This window comes from Nymphaea colorata, chromosome 9 (genome assembly GCF_008831285.2).
Source record: "Nymphaea colorata isolate Beijing-Zhang1983 chromosome 9, ASM883128v2, whole genome shotgun sequence".
Lineage (NCBI taxonomy): Eukaryota > Viridiplantae > Streptophyta > Magnoliopsida > Nymphaeales > Nymphaeaceae > Nymphaea > Nymphaea colorata.
In genome coordinates this window covers 12138858-12159239 of record NC_045146.1, presented here as the reverse complement: position 1 = coordinate 12159239, position 20382 = coordinate 12138858, and the positions used below count along the sequence as shown (strand labels likewise).

At 40.3% G+C, this 20382-nt stretch overlaps 3 protein-coding genes across 9 annotated transcripts in view; 1 reads left to right on the top strand and 2 right to left on the bottom strand.

Annotated features, from left to right (window-relative positions):
- LOC116260957 (uncharacterized) overlaps positions 1-1260 on the top strand; it is a 42457-nt gene extending 41197 nt beyond the window's left edge. For 3 of the 6 annotated variants that reach the window (XM_050079449.1, XM_031639507.2, XM_031639505.2), the window contains 2 exons: positions 406-458; positions 736-1260. In XM_050079449.1, the coding sequence (XP_049935406.1) occupies positions 406-458; positions 736-748 (66 nt within the window). In that variant the 3' untranslated portion in view covers positions 749-1260. Of the gene's footprint in view, positions 1-405 lie in introns of all 6 variants that reach the window. The other 3 variants (XM_031639506.2, XM_031639504.2, XR_007574203.1) reach the window with 2 other exon arrangements.
- Positions 1261-3694: 2434 nt separating this feature from the next.
- On the bottom strand, positions 3695-4310 carry LOC116261414 (kunitz trypsin inhibitor 5-like). Its single transcript, XM_031640150.1, has one exon. It carries the CDS (start codon positions 4305-4307, stop codon positions 3699-3701), a length of 609 nt encoding a protein of 202 aa, XP_031496010.1. The 5' UTR covers positions 4308-4310; the 3' UTR covers positions 3695-3698.
- Positions 4311-12611: 8301 nt separating this feature from the next.
- Positions 12612-18933, bottom strand: LOC116260844 (serine/threonine-protein kinase/endoribonuclease IRE1b). 2 transcript variants are annotated; one of them, XM_031639361.2, is made up of 7 exons: positions 18224-18933; positions 17291-17555; positions 15635-17187; positions 15049-15221; positions 14660-14906; positions 14244-14547; positions 12612-13064 (listed from the first exon to the last, which is right to left on the bottom strand). In XM_031639361.2, the coding sequence occupies exons 1-7, from the start codon at positions 18454-18456 to the stop codon at positions 12918-12920; spliced, it is 2922 nt and encodes a 973-aa protein (XP_031495221.1). In that variant the 5' UTR covers positions 18457-18933; the 3' UTR covers positions 12612-12917. The 2 variants fall into 2 exon arrangements, with proteins under 2 accessions (XP_031495221.1, XP_031495222.1); XM_031639362.2 differs by lacking the exon at positions 17291-17555 and having other exon boundaries at positions 18224-18354.
- Positions 18934-20382: the final 1449 nt, after the last annotated feature.

Genomic DNA, 20382 nt, shown 5'->3' with positions numbered 1-20382 from the left:
CTCTCTTCCTTTGAGGCTGTTGTGGATTGTATGGTTCATCGTGGGTATTAAACGCATGGGACGATGTCCAAGCTACCGCTACCATTTTACGATGTGCATTCATTACTTTCCCGCAGTCGTCCCATCTTTCTTCTTTATGTTTTTTTTTTTTTAATTGAACACCGATACTTGGAGTCAGACTGACCCTCCCAGTCTATGTAGCAAAGAAAAGATTCATGCCCCCGGCCAATGAAACTCTATCTTTCTTCAATTAGAAAAAAAAAAAAAAAAAGTCTTAACTCCATATCTCTGGTCGTTGGATGTATTGAACTCGTTTTAACATGATTTATAGTGTTTATTGACTCATAGTTTCTTATGGTTCAATTTCATTGTGTTCAAATATGAGTTTAATCTATGTCATGACAGGATGCTCCAACACGCCTCGGGACGGAGGAAACACAGAAGACATACTACAACTAGTAAGTCGGTCTCCCTCTGTGTCTATTTATATATACATATATATATATATAAAGGCTGGCTCAAGCCTGGGTTGTGAGCAGTTGGACCAAGCCCAAGCCAGACTTGCTATTGAGTCGGGCCCAGCCCGATGCCCTGCTCGATCCACTTGGATTGAGCTTGATTCATCCATTTAATTGAATTTATTTTTTTAATTCAATAACCGAATATTAGACATAATGACACGATATTGCTTGAAACACCTACTGTTAATATTCTCCTTGTCAAATATCTTCTCAGCTGCGTGTTGTGACTAAGGTATTCCGAATCGCATTCCGAATTGGTCAATTTTTTGGTGGAAATTTTGCTTATGATTATGATTAGACATAGACGCGGGTGGGTGGTCCGGCGACTTCGGCAACCTCTTCCAACCGCCGCCTGGCCTTGACGGTTATGTTGGTAGTGCCTTAAGGGCAGAGGCTAGATGTTTGGCTTTCGAGCATACGAAAAGGATGGGCGAGGGCGGGTGCCTCAGCCTCACCGACCTTGTTTCCTCAACTGGTGCCGCTGTAATAAAAGAAGCTATAGTGTGCCGTGCCGTTTTATTTCGAATAAGTTTGCCATCTGATGTCTACTTGTTCGTGTGTGTAGTTTTGCTTCCATTCTGCGAGGTGCTGTAACGTATCTGGATTTGATGCAATTTGCTTTTGTTATAAATGCTCAATCCGAGTGAGTTAAGTACTGGACATATCTTTGATACAACATGTTTTTACAGACTTTTTTGTTAGAAAAAAAATTCTATTCAGAAAAAGATGTCTTCCTATACATGCAGAGCCAAAACACATGGTTGGACGAGTCCCAACTCTTCCATCAATTTTTTATGTTTAAGTTAAAAACATACTTTGAGATTGATCAAAAAGGAATCTGCGCATTTTATATATATGCTAGCAACATTTTATATAGATGATGGCACGACCGGAAACCATTCGTGCGTGGACCAAGTCTCCACGTCAAATCAGGAAGAGGAAAATCATTAACACAAAAGGCAATTGCTATTAAGTTAAGCCAAAAAGTAGCCACAGCAATTCTAAAAAATTAAAAAAAAAAAAAAAAAAAAAAAAAAAAAACTATTTGCAACTAATTTCTTAAAGGTAATCAAACGTGATTCATCATGCAGATGAAATGGATGACTTTACCTTCCTTTTTTCTTATCGACATATGATCGGATTAGTGGTCAGCAAAGAGACTTGAAAATTCAACTTTTTATAGTGTATTTTTACTGTAATCTTAAAGTATAATCTACTTTATTTCTATTCAGTATAGAGCAACATAATATTAGTTATGATTTGTCAACAACTCTAAAAAAGGAAGTCATGAATCTAATATGTATGTATCTCTCTCTCTCACACACACACTGATTTTCCATGGAGCTCATGGATATTTGGAAATTGATGATGAAAACATATTTGCAAATGGTTGGGTTTGTATTCATTTCATGTCTCTCATAAAAGCGTTCATGAAAAGAACATAAAGCAAAAAAAAAAAAAATTGAGCTTAAGAATCAAGATGAAATTGTACACTTTAAACAGTTAAGACCAAACTCTGGCAATTCTGATCCAAATCATCGATCCATTGAGACATCTGATTCTTAACCGAGCTGCCTGAGTTTCGCTGCCGATTCCCATAAATCAAAAGGACAATTCCAAGCCGACTCCAAAACGTCCGAGTGGACTCGCCGAGTGTGCTTTTTTCGATGCTACAAAGTTTCATGCTTGCACGCTTGAGGTTAATGCTGCCCGTGAAAGATCTGGACACCTTTTTCCTTGATGAAATCCTGACAAAAATAAAGGAAAAAATCGTAAAATAAATATATAGGCGTCTACTAAATGAACGAAAAATGACAAACGGAAAAAACTCATTCGAAATAAAAAAAAAACACACACACACGCACACGCACACGAATGCCTTTGTTTTTCTGCCGTCTGTGATTAGCGGTTAGCCATTGCAGCGCGCCACCTGATGAGGCCGGTGGCGACGATCTTCAGTGTCAGAAAGCGCTGGGGCGGCCGGTACTCATCTGAATCAGGCCGTACTCATTCCGCTCCTTCGTTTTTAGTCAAACAAGTCGAGCTCGAGTTCACTAGTCGTTTAACTAATCCAGTCGAGTTCGAGTTCACTCAAGTGGCCCACCACTTTAAAAAATTAAAAACACAATAGTTCCCATGGTTTATAAACTCGTGAATTTAAAGATTATACTTTCCCAATTTGTCATTGTATTTCTGCCTACTTCTTTTCGATCTTTTGGTTGACCCAGGGGTTCAAATCTTATTTTCTCCATGCCTCACAATTTTGTAAGAACAGATTAGAAAAAAGAACATGAATACCTGTTAGTGACCCAAGATTCTATTTGATCATCAATCCAATCACTGTTCATGTTTTTTTCTTATCGATAAATAAATCTCTTTACTTGTAAGATTTAGATGTCTTGTACTTCTAAAAAATGTGATTGAATTGATGAGACCAATTACAATTTTTTTTAAAAGTTACAAATAAAACCATTCTTCTTTTTTTTTTGTCTGCAAGTGGGCAGGGGAGACCCCCAACAATTTATTAAAATGTGAAAAGAAAAACCGAAACAAGTTGCCCACCGGCCTTGTGATCCAAAGTAGTTGACATAGGTCGCCCCTTGACCATTCGGCGGGCAGCATATATATATCTTTCTTTAGCGTTCTCATGAGCAGCGCCTTCACTACAAGTATGCAACATGCTCATTGCGTCCTCCCACAGAAAAGAAATACGAGAACAACGAATCAGATTTTCACCTTCCCTTTTCTTTATCATCAACGAACGCTGGACTGACAAGCACTTTAAATATTTGATAACTAATCCTTTTGGTATCGGGAAAAACTTGGGGGATTGAGGATACACAGGAAATGTGTTTTCTGGAAACTGAGTTTTCATCCAAACTTATTTGGAACGGTGTTTTAAAGGCAAAACGATTATCCAAACGGGCCCTAATATATATATATATATATATATATATATATATATATATATATATATATATATATATATATATATATATAATTCTTTTGCCGCTCGTTAAAACAAGTGGACCTTTCATTTATTTATGGGCTGGATCTTATAAAGCGAACGGCGGCGGCCTTCAAAGACAACAAACCAAACCGTCGGTCCAAGGAAACATTGAGAAAGAGGATGACATGGATCGAAGCAGATCCAGTGATGTCTTGAACATAATCACATCAGTTTTTTTCTGACTTTTTGAACTTGACGGGCAAGGTGTCACCTCCAAGTACCAGCCAGCGCACATCATTCGGGGCAAGATAAACGCCAAGGTTTCCGCACCGAACCCGGCATGTCTTGCAGACCGCAGGACAGAAAACCAGCTTGTAGTGCTCACCTTCCTCCTCTATCCTGAACCAATTCCTCAATGTGGCCCGGCCCGGACTGCCGGCAACCCCACCGTACTTAACAAACGTCTGACGGGTCTTCTTATCCACCGGAGCCAATGTCCAGACGGTCGGATCCGGGCATATGTTTGAGTTGTAGGACTCCACGTTCAGGTCCGTCGACAGCGGAACCAGGTCCATGCCGTTCACCGGCGCAAACCTGGCGGGCACACCATCTACGGTAGACATGTCTATCTGGGTAACGTAAAGTGGACACTGTACTCGGTTGCGGGAGGCTGAGTACAGGCCACCGAAGCTGCTGCTCTGTGCTGGTAGTACGTAGTAGTAGGTGCCTGCTTTGAGCGGCTGGCCGTCTGTGTCTTTCACCCAGGCGGGCTGCGCTCCGGCAAGGCCGGTAAAGATCGAGAAAAGGATTCCCAACGTGAGGATCGTCGACGACATGGCTGCTAATGTGTAGGGATATGAATTGAAATGGAATGAGGATCTGAAGCTCTTTATAGCGAGAGTTCTTGACGCGTCCGCTGGTTTGGTGCAAAGATGTGTTAGGTAAGGCCAATGGGCAGCCGGAATTATAAGTGCGGCTGAGGATAAGCATAAGAATCTGGAGTCAACCATGTAATCTAAGGGCCAGCTGACTCCTCACGTTGACAAACTCTTGTAAGATTTCCATTCGAAAAAATACGGTCAAAAGTTGCAAAAGGTAACAATTTGTGTCAAAAAATGTTGGTGGTGGTGTCGATTTCGATCATTTTCAGAAAGCTGTCGGAGAACAGCCCCGAATCGTTCTTTACTTGTATTTTTTTTTTCTGTTCTTCAAGGGTCTGAAAATACGATCTGTCTTGACCTGATGGATCCACCATACACCAGTACTTAAATTTCAGATCATAAATCTAAAGAAAAACAGAGATTTAAGGGACTAACGCCTGATATAACGTGGTTCGGTGTAAAATCACACCTACATCCACAAGGGCAGCTATCGTTCTTAGTGACGATATGCCTGGTTCTTTCTTCTATTTATAATATAATTACAAGCATCATTATTTCCTGAATTACAAGATCTATATCGATCTTTACAGAAGGAAACTGTATCTGATTTACAGTCGTTGTTTCTTTGTTGAGTTGTGTCTCTCTGTTTGACAGCTGCCTGGCCAGCCATTGTCTTTGTATTTCTTTCTTCACACGGTTGGCCAGATGACAATGTTTCCTTCTTTTCATGGTAACGATTACAATCGTTACTGTCTCCAGCGTCATGATGGGCTGGTGTTTCCTTATTGGCATTATAGTGATTACAGCCGTTACTGTTTTCATTGTCACGGCTGGTTGGAGTTTCTTCATTCACTCCTCTGTTTTCCTCTTTGGCATTGTAAGGCTGATTTCCTCTGTTTTCCTCATTTCTTTCTTGATCAAGAGTTTCCTTATTGATATCGCCTCTATTTTCTTCAGCCTCCCTCAAACTAGGCGGCAGTATGGAAAGCGCTAGTTTGGCTCTTAAAAATTCAAAAGTGGTTCGAGAGAGAGCCTTGGTGAAAATGTCGGCCACCTGTTGGGTCGTTGGAACAAATTGAGTCGTAAGAAGACCGAGTGCAACCTTTTCCCTTAGAAAATGATAATCCAATTCGACATGCTTCATGCGAGAGTGAAAAACCGGTTTGATAGAGACTTGAAGTGCAGACATGTTGTCACAGTAGAGGACCGGTGGTTCTGGGAGATAGAGTCCGATGTCTTTGAGGATATATGTAATCCAGGTTAATTCGGCAGCAGCAGATGCCATTGATCGGTACTCAGCCTCGGTGGTAGATCTGGCCACTGTAGGTTGCTTCTTTGCTGTCCATGAAATAGGATTAGTGCCAATAAACGTAACAAAACCAGTAGTTGAGCGACGTGTTGCCTGGCATCCCGCCCAGTCAGAGTCAGAAAAGGCATGAAGTTGGAGTTGCGCTTGCGAATGTATATGACATCCGATATCAATGGAACCACTAACATATCGAATGAGTCTTTTAAGTAGTTGAAAGTGACTGACCATGGGTGATTGCATGTATTGGCTGATAAAGTTCACAGCGAAGGAGATGTCAGGCCGCGTGAACGTGAGGTATTGGAGGCCTCCCACCAAGCTTCGAAAGAGTGTCGGATCGGAAAAAGGTATGTCATCAACCAGATTTTTGTAATTTTGAACCAAGGGAGTGACGGCCGGTTTGCACGATGTCATATTTGCTCTTTCCAGCAGGCTATAGGCATATCGCTTTTGATTGAGGAAGAGCCCTCCAGAAAATTTGATCACTTCTATGCCAAGGAAGTGATGAAGATAACCAAGATCCTTCATAGAAAACTCCTTGCTAATATCTCGAATGAAGTCTTCAAGTAGCATAGGGTTGCTGCCAGTTAATATGATATCGTCGACGTACAATAATAAAAGTATGACACCACGACCTTCTTTATAGATAAATAGCGAGGAATCAGAGATGCTGGAGAAGAAACCTTTTGAGAGAAGATAAGTTCCAAACCGATCGTACCATGCTCTGGGAGCTTGACGTAAACCATAGAGAGCTTTGTGTAACTGGCACACATAATTTGGTTTTTGATCATCAAGAAATCCTGGTGGTTGTTCAATAAATACAGTTTGATCCAAATCACCATGCAAGAAGGCATTTTTGACATCCATTTGTCGAATATCCCAATTGTGAGAAAGAGCTATAGTAAGCACAATTCTAATAGTTGCTGGCTTTATAACAAGAGAGAAGGTTTCTAGAAAGTCAATGTCAGGCACTTGGTTGAACCCGCGCGCAACCAGTCTAGCTTTGAGTCGCTCAACCGTTCCATCACTTTTGAGTTTGGTTTTAAAGACCCATCGGGTTGAAACAACGTTCATACCTGATTAGCGAGGTACCAACGTCCAAGTGTGGCATTGGTCCAAGGCACGTAACTCTTCTTTCATAGCAGCGACCCAACCTGGATCTTTAAAGGCCTGCTTAACAGTTTTGGGTTCAAGTGGTACCGTTAAGGCCAAAAAATACTTAGGGTTTGGTTTTAAGGTACCAACCTTAGCCCGAGTTACCATTGAATGAATATTGGAGGTTCCTTGGAACGGCCGTTGTCCTGTAGGCGGTTGACTTTCAGCCTCATTGTTTGGTGAGAGTAGATCATTTGCACCTATATCATGTGTCTCTTGTGCTGAAACATTGTCGTGTCTGCTAGGCGGCTCTTGGACAAAAGCAGTGTCTGATGAACCATCATGCAAGAGATGATGATCAACCACTTGATATGAATTATCATTGTTACCATCTGAACATTGATCTAATGCAATCCAATCACTGTAAGTCGCCCCACTGTTGCTGGTTGATGTAGAAGAAAAGAGTGCTCCAGGCTGTTTATAAGGGAAGATACTTTCATCAAAGACAACATGTCGGGAAATATATATTTTCCCTGTAGGTGGATATAAGCACTTGTATCCCTTATGTGTATTACTATAACCCAAAAATACACAAGGTAAGGATCTTGGTTCAAGTTTGTTGAGAGCGTAATCTCTGAGATATGGAAAACATCTAGTCCCAAATGTCCGCAAGCAAGAGTAAGACGGGCTTTTTCCAAAAACCAATTCAAAAGGAGATTTCATCTTCAATGTAGGAGTGGGTAGTCTATTAATAAGCCAAACTGCAGTGGAAAATGTTTCAACCCAATATCGAGCTGGTATATTAGCATTGAACTTCATTGCCAAACCGAGTTCGACAATGGTCCTGTGACGCCGTTCTGCCATTCCATTTTGGGGTGGCGTTTTAGGACAAGCTTTGTGATGATGTATACCATGTTCTTGTAAATACGCTGCAAGTTTGAGACTATTGAATTCACCTCCTTCATCACTTTGAAATGTCTTAATTTTTGTATCAAACTGATTTTCAACATATTTATGGAAAATCGTAAACACTTGGTATAACTCAGATTTGTAACGCAAGGGATAGAACCAAGTAAACCGGGTGGCTTCATCAATGAAAACAGCATAGAATCGAAATTTAGCAACTGAAATAACAGGGGCTGGTCCCCATAAATCACAATGAACTTTATCAAGAAATTTTTCACAATGCTCATCCACTGGTAAGAAAGGAAGACGACACATTTTTGCCATTTGACAACTAGAACATATGCTGTTTAAAGAACTATGGCCTGTCACACGAATGGCCTTTTTATTTGAAAGAAAATTTACTACCTCACGATGAACGTGACCTAGACGTTGGTGCCAAACTTCTTTAGTTGCTGCTTGAAATCTTGTAGAGAAATGAACTTCATGGATCTGGTCGCTGCCTTCTCTCTTATTTTCAACCGCATAAAGATCTTCATGCCTCTTCCCCGTAATTATCACTTTGTTGGTCATCTTTTCCTTCACAGCAAATTCATTAGTTGAAAATTCAAAAACATAAGGAAGATCGGACGTTAACTGACTGACAGAGATAAGGTTTTTCTTGATCTTGGGGACGACTAAAACATTATCAAGAACCAGTTTTTGTTGCCCATTAGCTATAGTAGCCTGCCCGATATGAGTAATATCCAATTTTTCTCCATTTCCAACCATAATTTTATCTGTCCCATAATATTTAGATAGAGAACTGAGTATACCTGCGTTAGACGTCACATGAGCCGATGCACCGGTGTCAGGAAACCATTGTTGATCTTGATTTTCAGATGCTTTCGTGATGGTTAAAGCTTGTGGGGCCTTCTGTGACTGAAACACTTGATTGAACCTATGCCAGCAGTTGAGAGCCGTGTGATTTCTTTTGCTGCATATTTGGCATATTATGCCTTTTTCTGGAGCTGATTGGTTCATATTGCCATCTTTGTTTTTGTTGGCTGAGTTCCATGAACCACTTTGGCTAGCTTGCACAAACCCACGTCCTTTAGAATTGAAGGTTTGATTTTTGCTTCCCTTGTACCTTTGATTAGGTTGACGGTGGCTGAAAAAAGCAACGTGAGTGCTAGAAGAATCTTCTTCTAACGTCCTCATAGTTTCATGATTTTGAAGAAGAGCAACTACCTCAAGATATGAGGGTGCTGGTGGTTTCAGCATGGTTGTCAATAAGGTTGTTCGAAAAGATTCATAATCTTTTCTGAGGCCAGTGAGGAGCCAAAAGACTTTAGTTTCGTCTGTAATAGGCTTTCCAATAGCAGCGAGCTCATCGGAAATTTTCTTGAAGCTGCGAACATATTCATCAATGGACGAGCTCCCTTTCTTATGCATTTGAAGTTTTTGCATAAGAAACATTTCTCGCTCCTTAGATTTATTAGCGAAATGCTGAGTTAGAGTGGTCCATACCTCCATGGCAGTTTGTTGTCCGATGATAATGCCTAGGATTTCCTCCGCAAGAGTCCCAGTGATCCATCCTTTAAGAAGACGATCCGACTTTCGCCAAGCAAGATAGTCGGGATTCAGTCCTGTGACTGTATTTTCAGCAGAGGCAGTGAGGAACTGTGCGGGCGGCTGGTATTCTCCGTCTAGGAAACCAGTCATATCTTGGCTCTCGATGAGCCCCATCATCTGTGTTTGCCAAAGCAGAAAATTTCCTTGATTGAGCTTGATCGACACAAAGTTGGCAACGTTCAGATTGTATGGGTAAGGGTATTTGCTTGGAGCTGACGCCATGCTTGAGGAAGAATTGCTCTGCGCCATAGGGTTGTCCTGCTCTGATACCATAAAGAAAAACAGAGATTTAAGGGACTAACGCCTGATATAACGTGGTTCGGTGTAAAATCACACCTACATCCACAAGGGCAGCTATCGTTCTTAGTGACGATATGTCTGGTTCTTTCTTCTATTTATAATATAATTACAAGCATCATTATTTCCTGAATTACAAGATCTATATCGATCTTTACAGAAGGAAACTGTATCTGATTTACAGTCGTTGTTTCTTTGTTGAGTTGTGTCTCTCTGTTTGACAGCTGCCTGGCCAGCCATTGCCTTTGTATTTCTTTCTTCACACGGTTGGCCAGATGACAATGTTTCCTTCTTTTCATGGTAACGATTACAATCGTTACTGTCTCCAGCGTCATGATGGGCTGGTGTTTCCTTGTTGGCATTATAGTGATTACAGCCGTTACTGTTTTCATTGTCACGGCTGGCTGGAGTTTCTTCATTCACTCCTCTGTTTTCCTCTTTGGCATTGTAAGGCTGACTTCCTCTGTTTTCCTCATTTCTTTCTTAATCAAGAGTTTCCTTATTGATATCGCCTCTATTTTCTTCAAAATCGTGACATCCAGCCAGTGGTTGTTGTAAGAGCTTCGAGCCAGATGCATGAGAGTCCGTGAGGGCAGCTGCCCACACTTCTCCCCGCCATCTATCTTAACCTTCCATTCCCATTTATTAGATTCTTTCACAAGAAAGTCGAGGAAGAGACGAGGGAGGTTTAGCTTATCCCTCAAATGGACCTCCAAAGCGTTTACATTGGAGCAGCAGTCAATTGTAACTTGAGCTGCAAATTAAGAGTCAGAAATTATGGGCCACAGGCCCACAAGCGCTTTGAGATAGATGGCTTTGCGATTTTGAGAAGCTTCGTTCGTCGCGGCCAAAAGATGCCGGTCGTACTCGTGTTCAAACTCCAATGAGTCGGTTCACTTCACCCTCTTTTTTTTTTCAACCGTTGACTCATTACATTACGTATCATGCTTCAATGCAGTTCCATAGTTTTATTCCAAATAAAGCTAAGTTGAAGAGCTTAATTAGACGCATTTTTTGCATCTGCATAAATTCTTGTCAACGGTCCTTAGTGTATACAATTTTTCCCTTCATATATAGCCCTTAACAGAATCAAAGGAATGGGTCATACTTCAATAGAGATGTTTTATTGCTGCTATATTTCTAGGCAAGCAAATTTTTTTTATCCTTTACAAGACATAGTATTAATCGTATGAACAGTGAGGGAGTGACCACAAGATGCAAGAAGAAAAAAAAAGGCCTCTTAATTTGACCTCGTTCATTTGGATACTTGCAAGAAGCGAGCTTCTTAATAAACACTGAAAATTGTTCGCACTTCAAAAATCTCCAAAATATGAAAAACACAATAAACAGAAGAGGACGCCTTTGGAAGAAATACAGAGAGAAAAAAGTTCATACTTAAAAATTTTTAAACAGAAATGCAAAAGCAGCCATCAGATCCTTTTGAGATATTTGCTCGACATTATTGGAATTCATGATAAACAATACTTTTCACGATCAAATTCTTTTTTCTACATTGCAGACCTAAGGTCGTGATACTTTGAAATTTTTCTCATATCCATGACTGTGGTCGGAAGCACCCGAAAGGGCATCGATGGTGGATTTACCGTTTGTACACCCAAAGAACAGGAAGTTGGCCAACGTCTGGGCACTTTCTCACGTCCTGCAATTTTGGCATTCTAAACGCAGGGATACATGTCCATACCTACCTTTATGTACATTCAACCCACGTACATACTCCTGTACACCGGTACGTACATCCGGGTATGGCAAATGGGTGGGTATGGGTTGGATCAGGTCTGGGTCAGATCCGATCTAAACCAAAAAAAACGTTGATTTTATATCGAATTGAAGTCGAGCTCTGCACTTGATCAGCGGTTTCTGCAGTACAGCTATGGCCGGCGACCGTGGCAGGCAAGTAAATGTTTTTTTTTTCTTTTCGAAATTAGAACTTAGGGTTTCATTTTCTTGATTTGAGGTTTTTTTTTTTTATTTGCCATTTTGGAGATGTTTTTGTTTGAAGATTGGACGGTTAATCCGTCGATCTTGAACCTGAACACCTGTTCAATTCTATGGATAATGGATTTAGCAGACTTTATTTTTGTGGACATGCAAGTTATAGTCTTGCGGCTCTTGAATTATGTTAGTTGAATGTTGCTGAAAACCACTCTCTCTCTCTAAGGCTTTCTTTTTACCCTTTATTGAGTATGTATGTGTTCGTTCATTGAATTCGTGTTCGTATCTGCAGTGGCTTTGATTGTTATAAGGTGTGGTGCTTAGATGATGGCTTTGTTTATAACTTTGTATGATTTTTCTGTTGGAGTCTATCTGCAGTCAGCTTTTGAGTCTATCGCAGTCTCCAATTATTCTACTGTAATTTACGATTCTAAAAGTGAACTGTAAAAACATATCGATTTTAAAAATACAAGTGATATTTGAAGTTCCAATTCCATTTTTGTGTGTGTTTAGACTATCACTTATTGCAGAAACAGATACAATGAACCTCAAGAAAAGTCTGTAATACTGTTTCACGTTTACATCAGTGTTAGCCTTTTGTTTGAGACTTTCGTAAACAATTAATGTTTTTTTTTCATTCTATCATTTTTGAAAATATAAAATTTACTGTATTTAAGTGCCCAATATTTTCAAAATTACGTCTGAACCCATACCACTGTAAGTGAACTGTTAATGGTTTTTTTCATTCTATCATTTTTTAAAATATAAAATTTACCGTATTCACGTGCTCAATATTTTCAAAATTGCCGTGTCCAAACCCATACCACTGTACCCGTACCCACGTGACATAAGTCTATACACATTATCAAATCCCCCTCAATATGCCGAAGAACAGATTATCCAGTTTGATGGACTGTCCGTTTTGCAGTAAACAAACACGGTCCTGCCCCAACCGTTCCTGAGACACAGGAACAAGGCATCCTGTTCCTGGTGTCACCCGAACAAGAATCAGACGGTCTTTTAAACCTTGCTATCAAAGAGCTGCCCCACCAAAGTTTTCAAATTTTGACCTCGGATTAATCAAACCCAGATTTAACCTTAGAAAAGAGAGGAAGAATGCAATTCCCCTGTTGTTAGAATGACTTTGTGAGGTCATGAACACATACACGTAACTGTACAGATGGTTCCTTACATACAATTCCACGATGCTGCAGGGATTCTACTTGTACATCAAGGCATACCTTTCTGTTGAAGCACCAGTTCTCGTAGCAGAATTCACACGTTTCTCGAGCTCCTTACGCCATGATATACAGCTGAAAGCAAGCATGGACACTTCTCTTCCCCTCGTTCGTTTGAGCCACAACTACAGGCTCGTATTTCACTTCATTGAGACTCCACTATCTAATCTTGCCTTTAAAGTACTTTATGAAGTACCTTTCCTCTCTGCAGTAGTTGTATATAACTTTATAAACTTCAATCAAGAGATTTGGGAATCGACTGGTGAGGTAATCATCAAACCCATCTGGCATATTCCCAAGATAATCCTGTTGCATCAAACAGGGAAAAACAAGACTTCATCACTTTCACATAAAAAGCATCAGTAACCCGTCAATCAGGTTCTCACGGATGAATTAACTTGATGAAGATTATATTGCTCATTCTAGAAGGCAACAATAAACGAGAAAGTGACTATCTTCTCTCACAGGTAGAGCTTTTGCTCCTGTATTTTGTGCTCTTGTCAAGTACGATCAGAAACTTCCTACAAACAGCTGGATCTTAGTTACAGCTACGTGAGAAGCATAAGTCGTTGAAAATTGGAGGTTTTTACTGTCCATTTTTACTGGGTCAGAAAAGCATAAAAATTGCAGAAAGAAGTAGAGACAGAATGACCTCGAAAGCTTTAAGAAATCCTTCAACTTATAAGTTTATAAGCCTCTCCATTTAATTTCTGTATGGATAAATTTCAGCTTTCACATTGTTTATGCTGCAGGAACTGAAATGGTATCTAACAAATCAAATTAAATTGATGAACTGTTGATGTGGGAATGCATCTTGCACCCAATTTGTCAAAATCGGAAGTAGCATATATCTATCTACTATATGAACTAGCTTTCTCTGTCTCTAACCACGGGCAAGCCAACTAGATGGATGTGGACTATAAGTTATCACTAACTAATCGCCCAGCTAAGACTATTCACTAGGTTCACAGTAAAGCTTGGAACCCGAATAAGAAATTCTTATGTGTGTGAACATTTTCAGGTAACAAAACTTTTTTTCACTTCATCAAAATGTCCAAATATTAATGCCAAACGATATTGTGAAGACCAAATTTTGCCCAGTACTGAACCACAAAATATGAAAGAAGAAAGTCGCCCCAAGTGTCAGAATTCAAGAACCAGTGAACATAAAAAGGAAAAACAACTCACGATGTCCAGCATCGTGGACATATAGTACAAAAGAATACTACAGGAGAAGCAATTTACTACATAACCAATAAATGCCTAAAATAAAGACCTAATGATGACAGCCATGCCAACTAAACAAAATCTCATTTATCAGATAATGAAGGAAAAAAAGAAGAGAACAGCAGACATGTTTTTGGCTAGTTACAGATGACCAAGATCACACATGTCGTTAATTCTGAAACAACGCTAGTGAAATAGAGGCAGTAATTAGCAGCATTAGGTTGAAAAAGGCAAAAAAGTGAACATAACACAACATACCTGCACTTCTTTGGGGAACTCTATATAATGATTCCATTTGTTCCTGATAAGTCTCAGAAGATGGCGTGTACTCCTGACATTGTAACGTCTATGACTACCAATGCTTGCAAGAAACATAGGGTCAAACTTAGTATCCCAATTGTCACCAAAGACTACTGGTCCAATCTGTTCAACTGCTTCCAAAAGATCACATTGCTTCTCCCTGTCCTCTAATTCTATCCTGTCACTACTGTCTCGAAGAAATGACATACGTATCTCAGAGCTCCAGAAGAGTGGATGCTGCAAGACTTCATGTGCCTTAGGTCTGAAATAAGGAGCATCTCACTTTAAAACTCACTAAGTGTAGATTTAAAAAAAAAAAATGATGAGCAACAGAACCTACATTCAGGGCTGGATGAACATGAAGTAATTCTTACCTAAGCAGTGGCTCTGATTGCAACATCTGAGAGAAAAGATGAACAGCTTCAGGAATAGATTCGACCATAGAAAGATCAAGACGATTGTTTGCAATATTTGTGTCTCGTTCAAAGTACTTCCCAAATGGGTGTTTGCCTTTAGTGATACAAAAGAAAAGAACACAGCCTAAACTGAACAAATCCACTGCAAATGTCTGAGATCTCCCAAGGAGGAGTTCTGGTGCTTGCCAACCAGAGCTGCCACTTCCTGGAAACACATATAGCACTTGATTGGGAAGCCATGAAATAAAGTACAATAAGTTCACTACAGATAACAGGACAGATTTTAGTTCTGTTAGGCTATCAGATCTATGGGAAAGAAATAATTAACTCACAGTGTGAATCCATACCAGTAGCATTATTTGTTAGAGAAAATTTCCCATCAGAAAGCTGTTTGCTTATTCCCATGTCAGACAGTTTAGCACATACAGACTTTCCAGAACTTATCAGTACATTGTGGGGCTTCAAGTCACGGTGTATAATTTTCAGGTCATGTAGATGGGCAAGCCCATCAATCATACCCCTGAAGAAAAGCAAAATAACAACAGAAAGAGTGAGTACCTAATAATGCAAATCCTTTCAGAAAAATATATGGAAAAATCCAGAAAAAAACATCATAACATTGTAAAAATCATAAAAACCAGAGGCAGAAGATACCTCAATCTCCTCTACCTTTCTGGAAAATAAACGGACAATAGAAAGGCAAAGTCTCTTCAGATAACATTTTCAAAAAGAGAGAATCATGTGGCAGCAAAGTGTGTACCAATACAAGAAAAAAGATTTTGAAGACTAGGACAGAGTCTGTGTATACACGATATTATAAAATCAGATCAACCAAAGCAAGCCTACCACAGAGGAAAACAGCCTATATTCCACATAAATGGACAACAGACATACAAAAAAACACAGAGAAAGGCAAGAAACTTCTCAACCAACCTCATCAATCCCAACAATTCAGTTGAAGGATATCCATTGTCTTTCCACAACACAATATCTGCTACATCTTTCATAGAACTCAGCGCTGAATCATCATTACTCTTAGTGTCAGAAATAGAGCTATGTAAGAAAGAACCATCTTGTGAGAAAGCTGTATGCAGTTCAATTAAATCATTGAGGCTACAAGTGCACCGCTCCAGTGCAAGGTAAACAAAGTCTGTATCATATTCCACGCCATACCATCTGACAATATTTGGATGACTATCAGATTGTAGAAGAGCTTCAACTTCTTTGTTAGCTATGCCACTGTGGGCACGCACAAGGCGCTTGACTGCAGCAGGACGGCCATTGTAAGTTCCCTCAAGGACCACCGTACCATTGCTTCCTTTGGCAATTTCTATATTAAGAATAAAAAGATTACCAATCATACGTCCATTACCTATATTCCCCTTAATAACATGAAGCATCAAGTCCTTATTGTGCATCTGTTCCTCAGCCTCTTCATTTTCTATTTGTTCATTTTCTATTTGAGGAAGTAGGCCACGTAGGCTAGCTACTGGAGCATCTCTTACATAACCAACTTTTCGCATCCTCCTCTTTTTGCAACCTATGGAACCCTTTTTTGCGACATTTGGCTCCTTGCTATTGTACCTCACGCTTACAAATGCTACTCCCAGTATTATCAAGAATATTGCAATAGAAAGAAAAAAATGTACAGATATATGCAGAATAAAATTTTTATCACTCTGTGAAACAGCACCATTTGTTTCATATATTGTTATAGCTCTTGAAGAATCATCATCTCCATGAGGCTCACCTGGGTTCTCAAATTCTACCTTATCACCATAGGGTGGCAAGAATGCTAAAAAATTTCCTTGCCCAGTTGGCAGATTGAAGGAGCATGTCGCTGCAAGTAAATAAGAAATGATGCTATTTTCCTTCAATACCCTAGGGGTGTTTAGTTTCTTGATGTAATCATCCAGAGAATATTGTTGAACAGAGAGTTTGGTTTGTGGCACTATGTCAAGACCGATGTAAATCACACCATCCTTTACAACCTTAGGGGAACGTGTACGGTTGACTGAAATCCTTGTTTGACATTTTATTGGATTCTTGAGACCATCCTCATCTTCAAAGTTAAGCGTATCCCCAGAATTCCCTGAACTTCCAGTGTATGCAACCTTCATATCTGAGCAAAGAAAAGCAGCTTCAATTTCAGAAACAGTCATATTCCACAGAATGGTCTTATTGGGTGCATATGATGTCAAGGAATAATCTGTCCTCGTGAAATAAATTGCCTTAACAGGTTGAACAGTGCTTGGTCGTATTGAAGTGCCAATAAGCTTGCTGGGCCCATCTAGTTTTTCTTCATGTTCTTTTCCTATCACCTCACAACTTCCATCATCGTCGTCCAACCCATACCTATATATGACTTTCCCATTTCTCGCATTAACAAGAGAAGCAGTTGTCTTTTTGGACCCAATGGTTACCTCCCCAGTATCTGATATGTGCGGCATAATGGACACAAATTCTTCGGGTGACACTGAGAGTTTCTGTAGGCAAACAGAGAAATACCTCAAGAGGTCATCATCTGCATAAGCATGGTGGAAAAAATAAAATATGAAAAAAAAATTCTACGCATCACTGCAAACCCACACTGCTGCCACAATTCTTGAAGTACAGATAGAGATCCCAATCTTCACCACAATAGATGTAGAAGTCATCTTTTGAACGCAGCTCATCTGTTCCACACTTCCCCCCAAGCCCGTAGGAGTAAGTGTAATCATTCCCATCATTGGTCCTATGGTACGATGATGTGAGTGGAGGTCCTGATTTGAATGACCAGTAAGATCGCCCAGAATCTACATCAACTAAATGTACTTCACCATCGACGTGCGCAACAAGCTCTGTCTCATCTCGACTGTGTCCAGTAGGAAACAAAAGCGGGAAAAAGGAGGGAGAAGAGTGGGTTCAGATGGTAGAAATATGTATCAACCTCCAATTCAACGATAACTAAAACATCGAAAAATGAAAAGTAAGGAAGATAATACATCTAGCAAACTAGATAGTGAGGCTGGTAAAAGATATAGTAAGTAGAAAAATGGCTCGGTAAAGAAACAACCAGAGAGAGAGAGAGAGAAAGAGAGAGGGGGAGACCAATTCAGAATCCAACCACACAAATTGCTAGAATCCAAAAGACAACAAAAACAAACAGGTTAGAAACTCCGAGTAATAGGAATGGGCACCAAGATACAAGATCATGAGAGCCCGCACTTGTTGAGTAGAAGTGCAGCACAGGTTTAACATGGGACGTTCATAAACAAAAAAATCCGTGGACTCAGTAGAATGTCCATGATGAGCTTTGGTCTCCATCTGAATCCGCACCAGATCAGCATACACACCGGACAATAACAACAAAATCCAAATGCAGGAACCAGAGTATCATGCCACTTAGTTCGAAGCACCAACCGGTGGCAACATAAGTTTCCAAAGTTCCGCCACGAAGAAACTAAAGAAGTCTTGCCCATTCCTGGATTATGCCTCGAACATCCAACAAAAAAGCTAAACCAACAAATGAAATCCAGTCACCTTCCCGGCGGATGGTTCAACAGGGACCGCACACCGGTACGCAGTACGCCACCTTCCGCCTCAGGGAGCTCAATCAACGGCTCCCCACGAACCCCCGGGACTCCGCCCGCCTGTGCAACAGAAGGAAGGCCCTCTTCTCCCCACCCGAAGGGCAAGAACATCCAGAAGAGCAGCAGATTGATCAGCAGGAACGCTGGATTGATGGCCCAAAATGCTAAAAAGGAATGAGCCATCAGATTCAGACTAAAATTCAACAGATCCGGCACCGAACGAAACAGGTTGACAACAAGAAGTGAGAGGATATAAGAATGAGTTTGGGAGAACAGAAAACGAGAGAGCACGCCATCAGAGACAGGGAGAAGAGGGAGGAATCGAGAGTTTAGGAGGGAAGATCGGCGAAGAAGAAAGAGGCAAGGAATAAGTTTAAATTAAGATGGGAGGGAGAAGGAAGGATTGCGGGAGGAGGGAAGAAGGCCTAACGTCTCCCCCTCCCCCTTGCCTCTTCCTTCCATTGACTGCTCCCATTCCTTCCCGTCTAAGCCAACGGATTCGTTCCAACAATGGGCGTAACTGTACCGCGGATATTATTCCGACCCGATTCCTGTGTTGGAACTCTGAATCAAACAATCTCAGAACTTTTTCAAACGTGTGAATTGTGAACATCGATCGTATCCGTCCTCACGACAACGCAGACAGTCTTTCCCGTACGTAATTCTTCACATTTGTCTCAGTTAGGCCCTGTCAAGCCATATGTAGGCAAATCCCGTTCAATCGAATCTCATCTTTGTTGCTCTGTTACTATTTCTCGAGATGTTAAAATTTGATTCCAATGTATAAACAAAGTAAAATGTTCTTGAGGTATTAATAATTTAGTACATACATAATCAATTTATGTTTACCTATGTGGACAAATGCATGCAGCAGCTCACATGTCTCCACCACTAGTTTAGCATACTGGCTCCAACTAGCAGCCGGTAGGTGGCAGGTTAATGATTCGAGTAACATAGGTATCAACCTTGTTTATATTATACTACCCTCCCATACAATAGAAGTTTGGCACCAAGCACCAACATAACCTTAGATATTAAGGGCAAGGGGAACTGAGGGTAGGGGTGAACTACAGCTCGCGCTCGTGGTGTGATACTCATTACTCTTACCTGAAAAGCTCATCTTTTTTATCTTTCACGTCATTGTTAGTCTCCAATAGTTTGATATAATTTATGATGACGTTTTTCATGCCCCTCTATTTGCATGTGTTTATCGTGGAGTTCATTAATCAACCAACATCGTTAAAGAGTAATCAACCAGAAGGTTTCTTTTCCAAAATTCAGCCATGACTTTAAGTAATTGAGACATTAAGCTTGCCCTTATTTTTTGATGAAAATCTCTGCCTTATTTTAATGAAAAATCCAACTTTAACATTTGCATTTTTAGGTACGTTCGTCCTCTTGCGGGCCTAACCACGATCAGCACCTTTTTCCAGAAAATTTGAGGGTCAGCTTCATCTACCAAGTCTTATGAATATAAAACTAAGGACACTTATGGCGATAGAATGATAAGGTCGAAGCCTGATTTACGGTTTTCAACTTAATACCACTCACACTTCCCTCTTACCATCTGCTTGGTGGCATACTTAGCAGTAGCAGTTTTTGATACCCGTAATTCATATGTTAGCCAATTGGCTTACACTATCCAAAAATAATTGCATGCCATTCTATTAACTCGTTTGTCAGAGCACTTCCGTCATTTCGTTGAAACAAAAACAATTTTAGTTGACAAGAGTTAACCTAAAGTAAAGATTAATTTATCATTTACCCATAAGGTGGTGGTATAATTGGAAAAATTTCAGAGAGATATCGACAAAAATGCTCACATTTTCTCTTCTTCTTCCGAAAGGTTGCAGGAGAAATTATTTCTAATAAGAATGTCTGCCAACCATGAGCCGTTCATTTGGGTGCCGTGTGCTTTCCACATGACAAAGTTAGCAAGACCAAATAATAAAATGTGGTCTATATAGACAAACATGAAGCCAGTTGATCTGTATTTCATGATTTTCATCCATCCACCCCTTGTGGGGCGCCCATAGTGGGAGCAGCCTCGTAGAGAGGCCTTTCTCTTAGTAACTTAATTCAAGAATCAATCTCCAATTACCTGTGTTG

What these genes read in the sequence shown, in the direction of transcription:
- LOC116261414 (XM_031640150.1), bottom strand. Translation starts at nt 4,307, where the DNA reads ATGTCGTCGACGATCCTCACGTTGGGAATCCTTTTCTCGATCTTTACC.
- LOC116260844 (XM_031639361.2), bottom strand. Translation starts at nt 18,456, where the DNA reads ATGGCTCATTCCTTTTTAGCATTTTGGGCCATCAATCCAGCGTTCCTG. An exon ending in TCAAGAATTGTGGCAGCAGT is followed by an intron (nt 17,188 to 17,290) that starts GTGGGTTTGCAG and finishes GTTTGCCTACAG; the next exon opens with AAACTCTCAGTGTCACCCGA. An exon ending in CAATCAGAGCCACTGCTTAG is followed by an intron (nt 14,548 to 14,659) that starts GTAAGAATTACT and finishes TCCTTATTTCAG; the next exon opens with ACCTAAGGCACATGAAGTCT.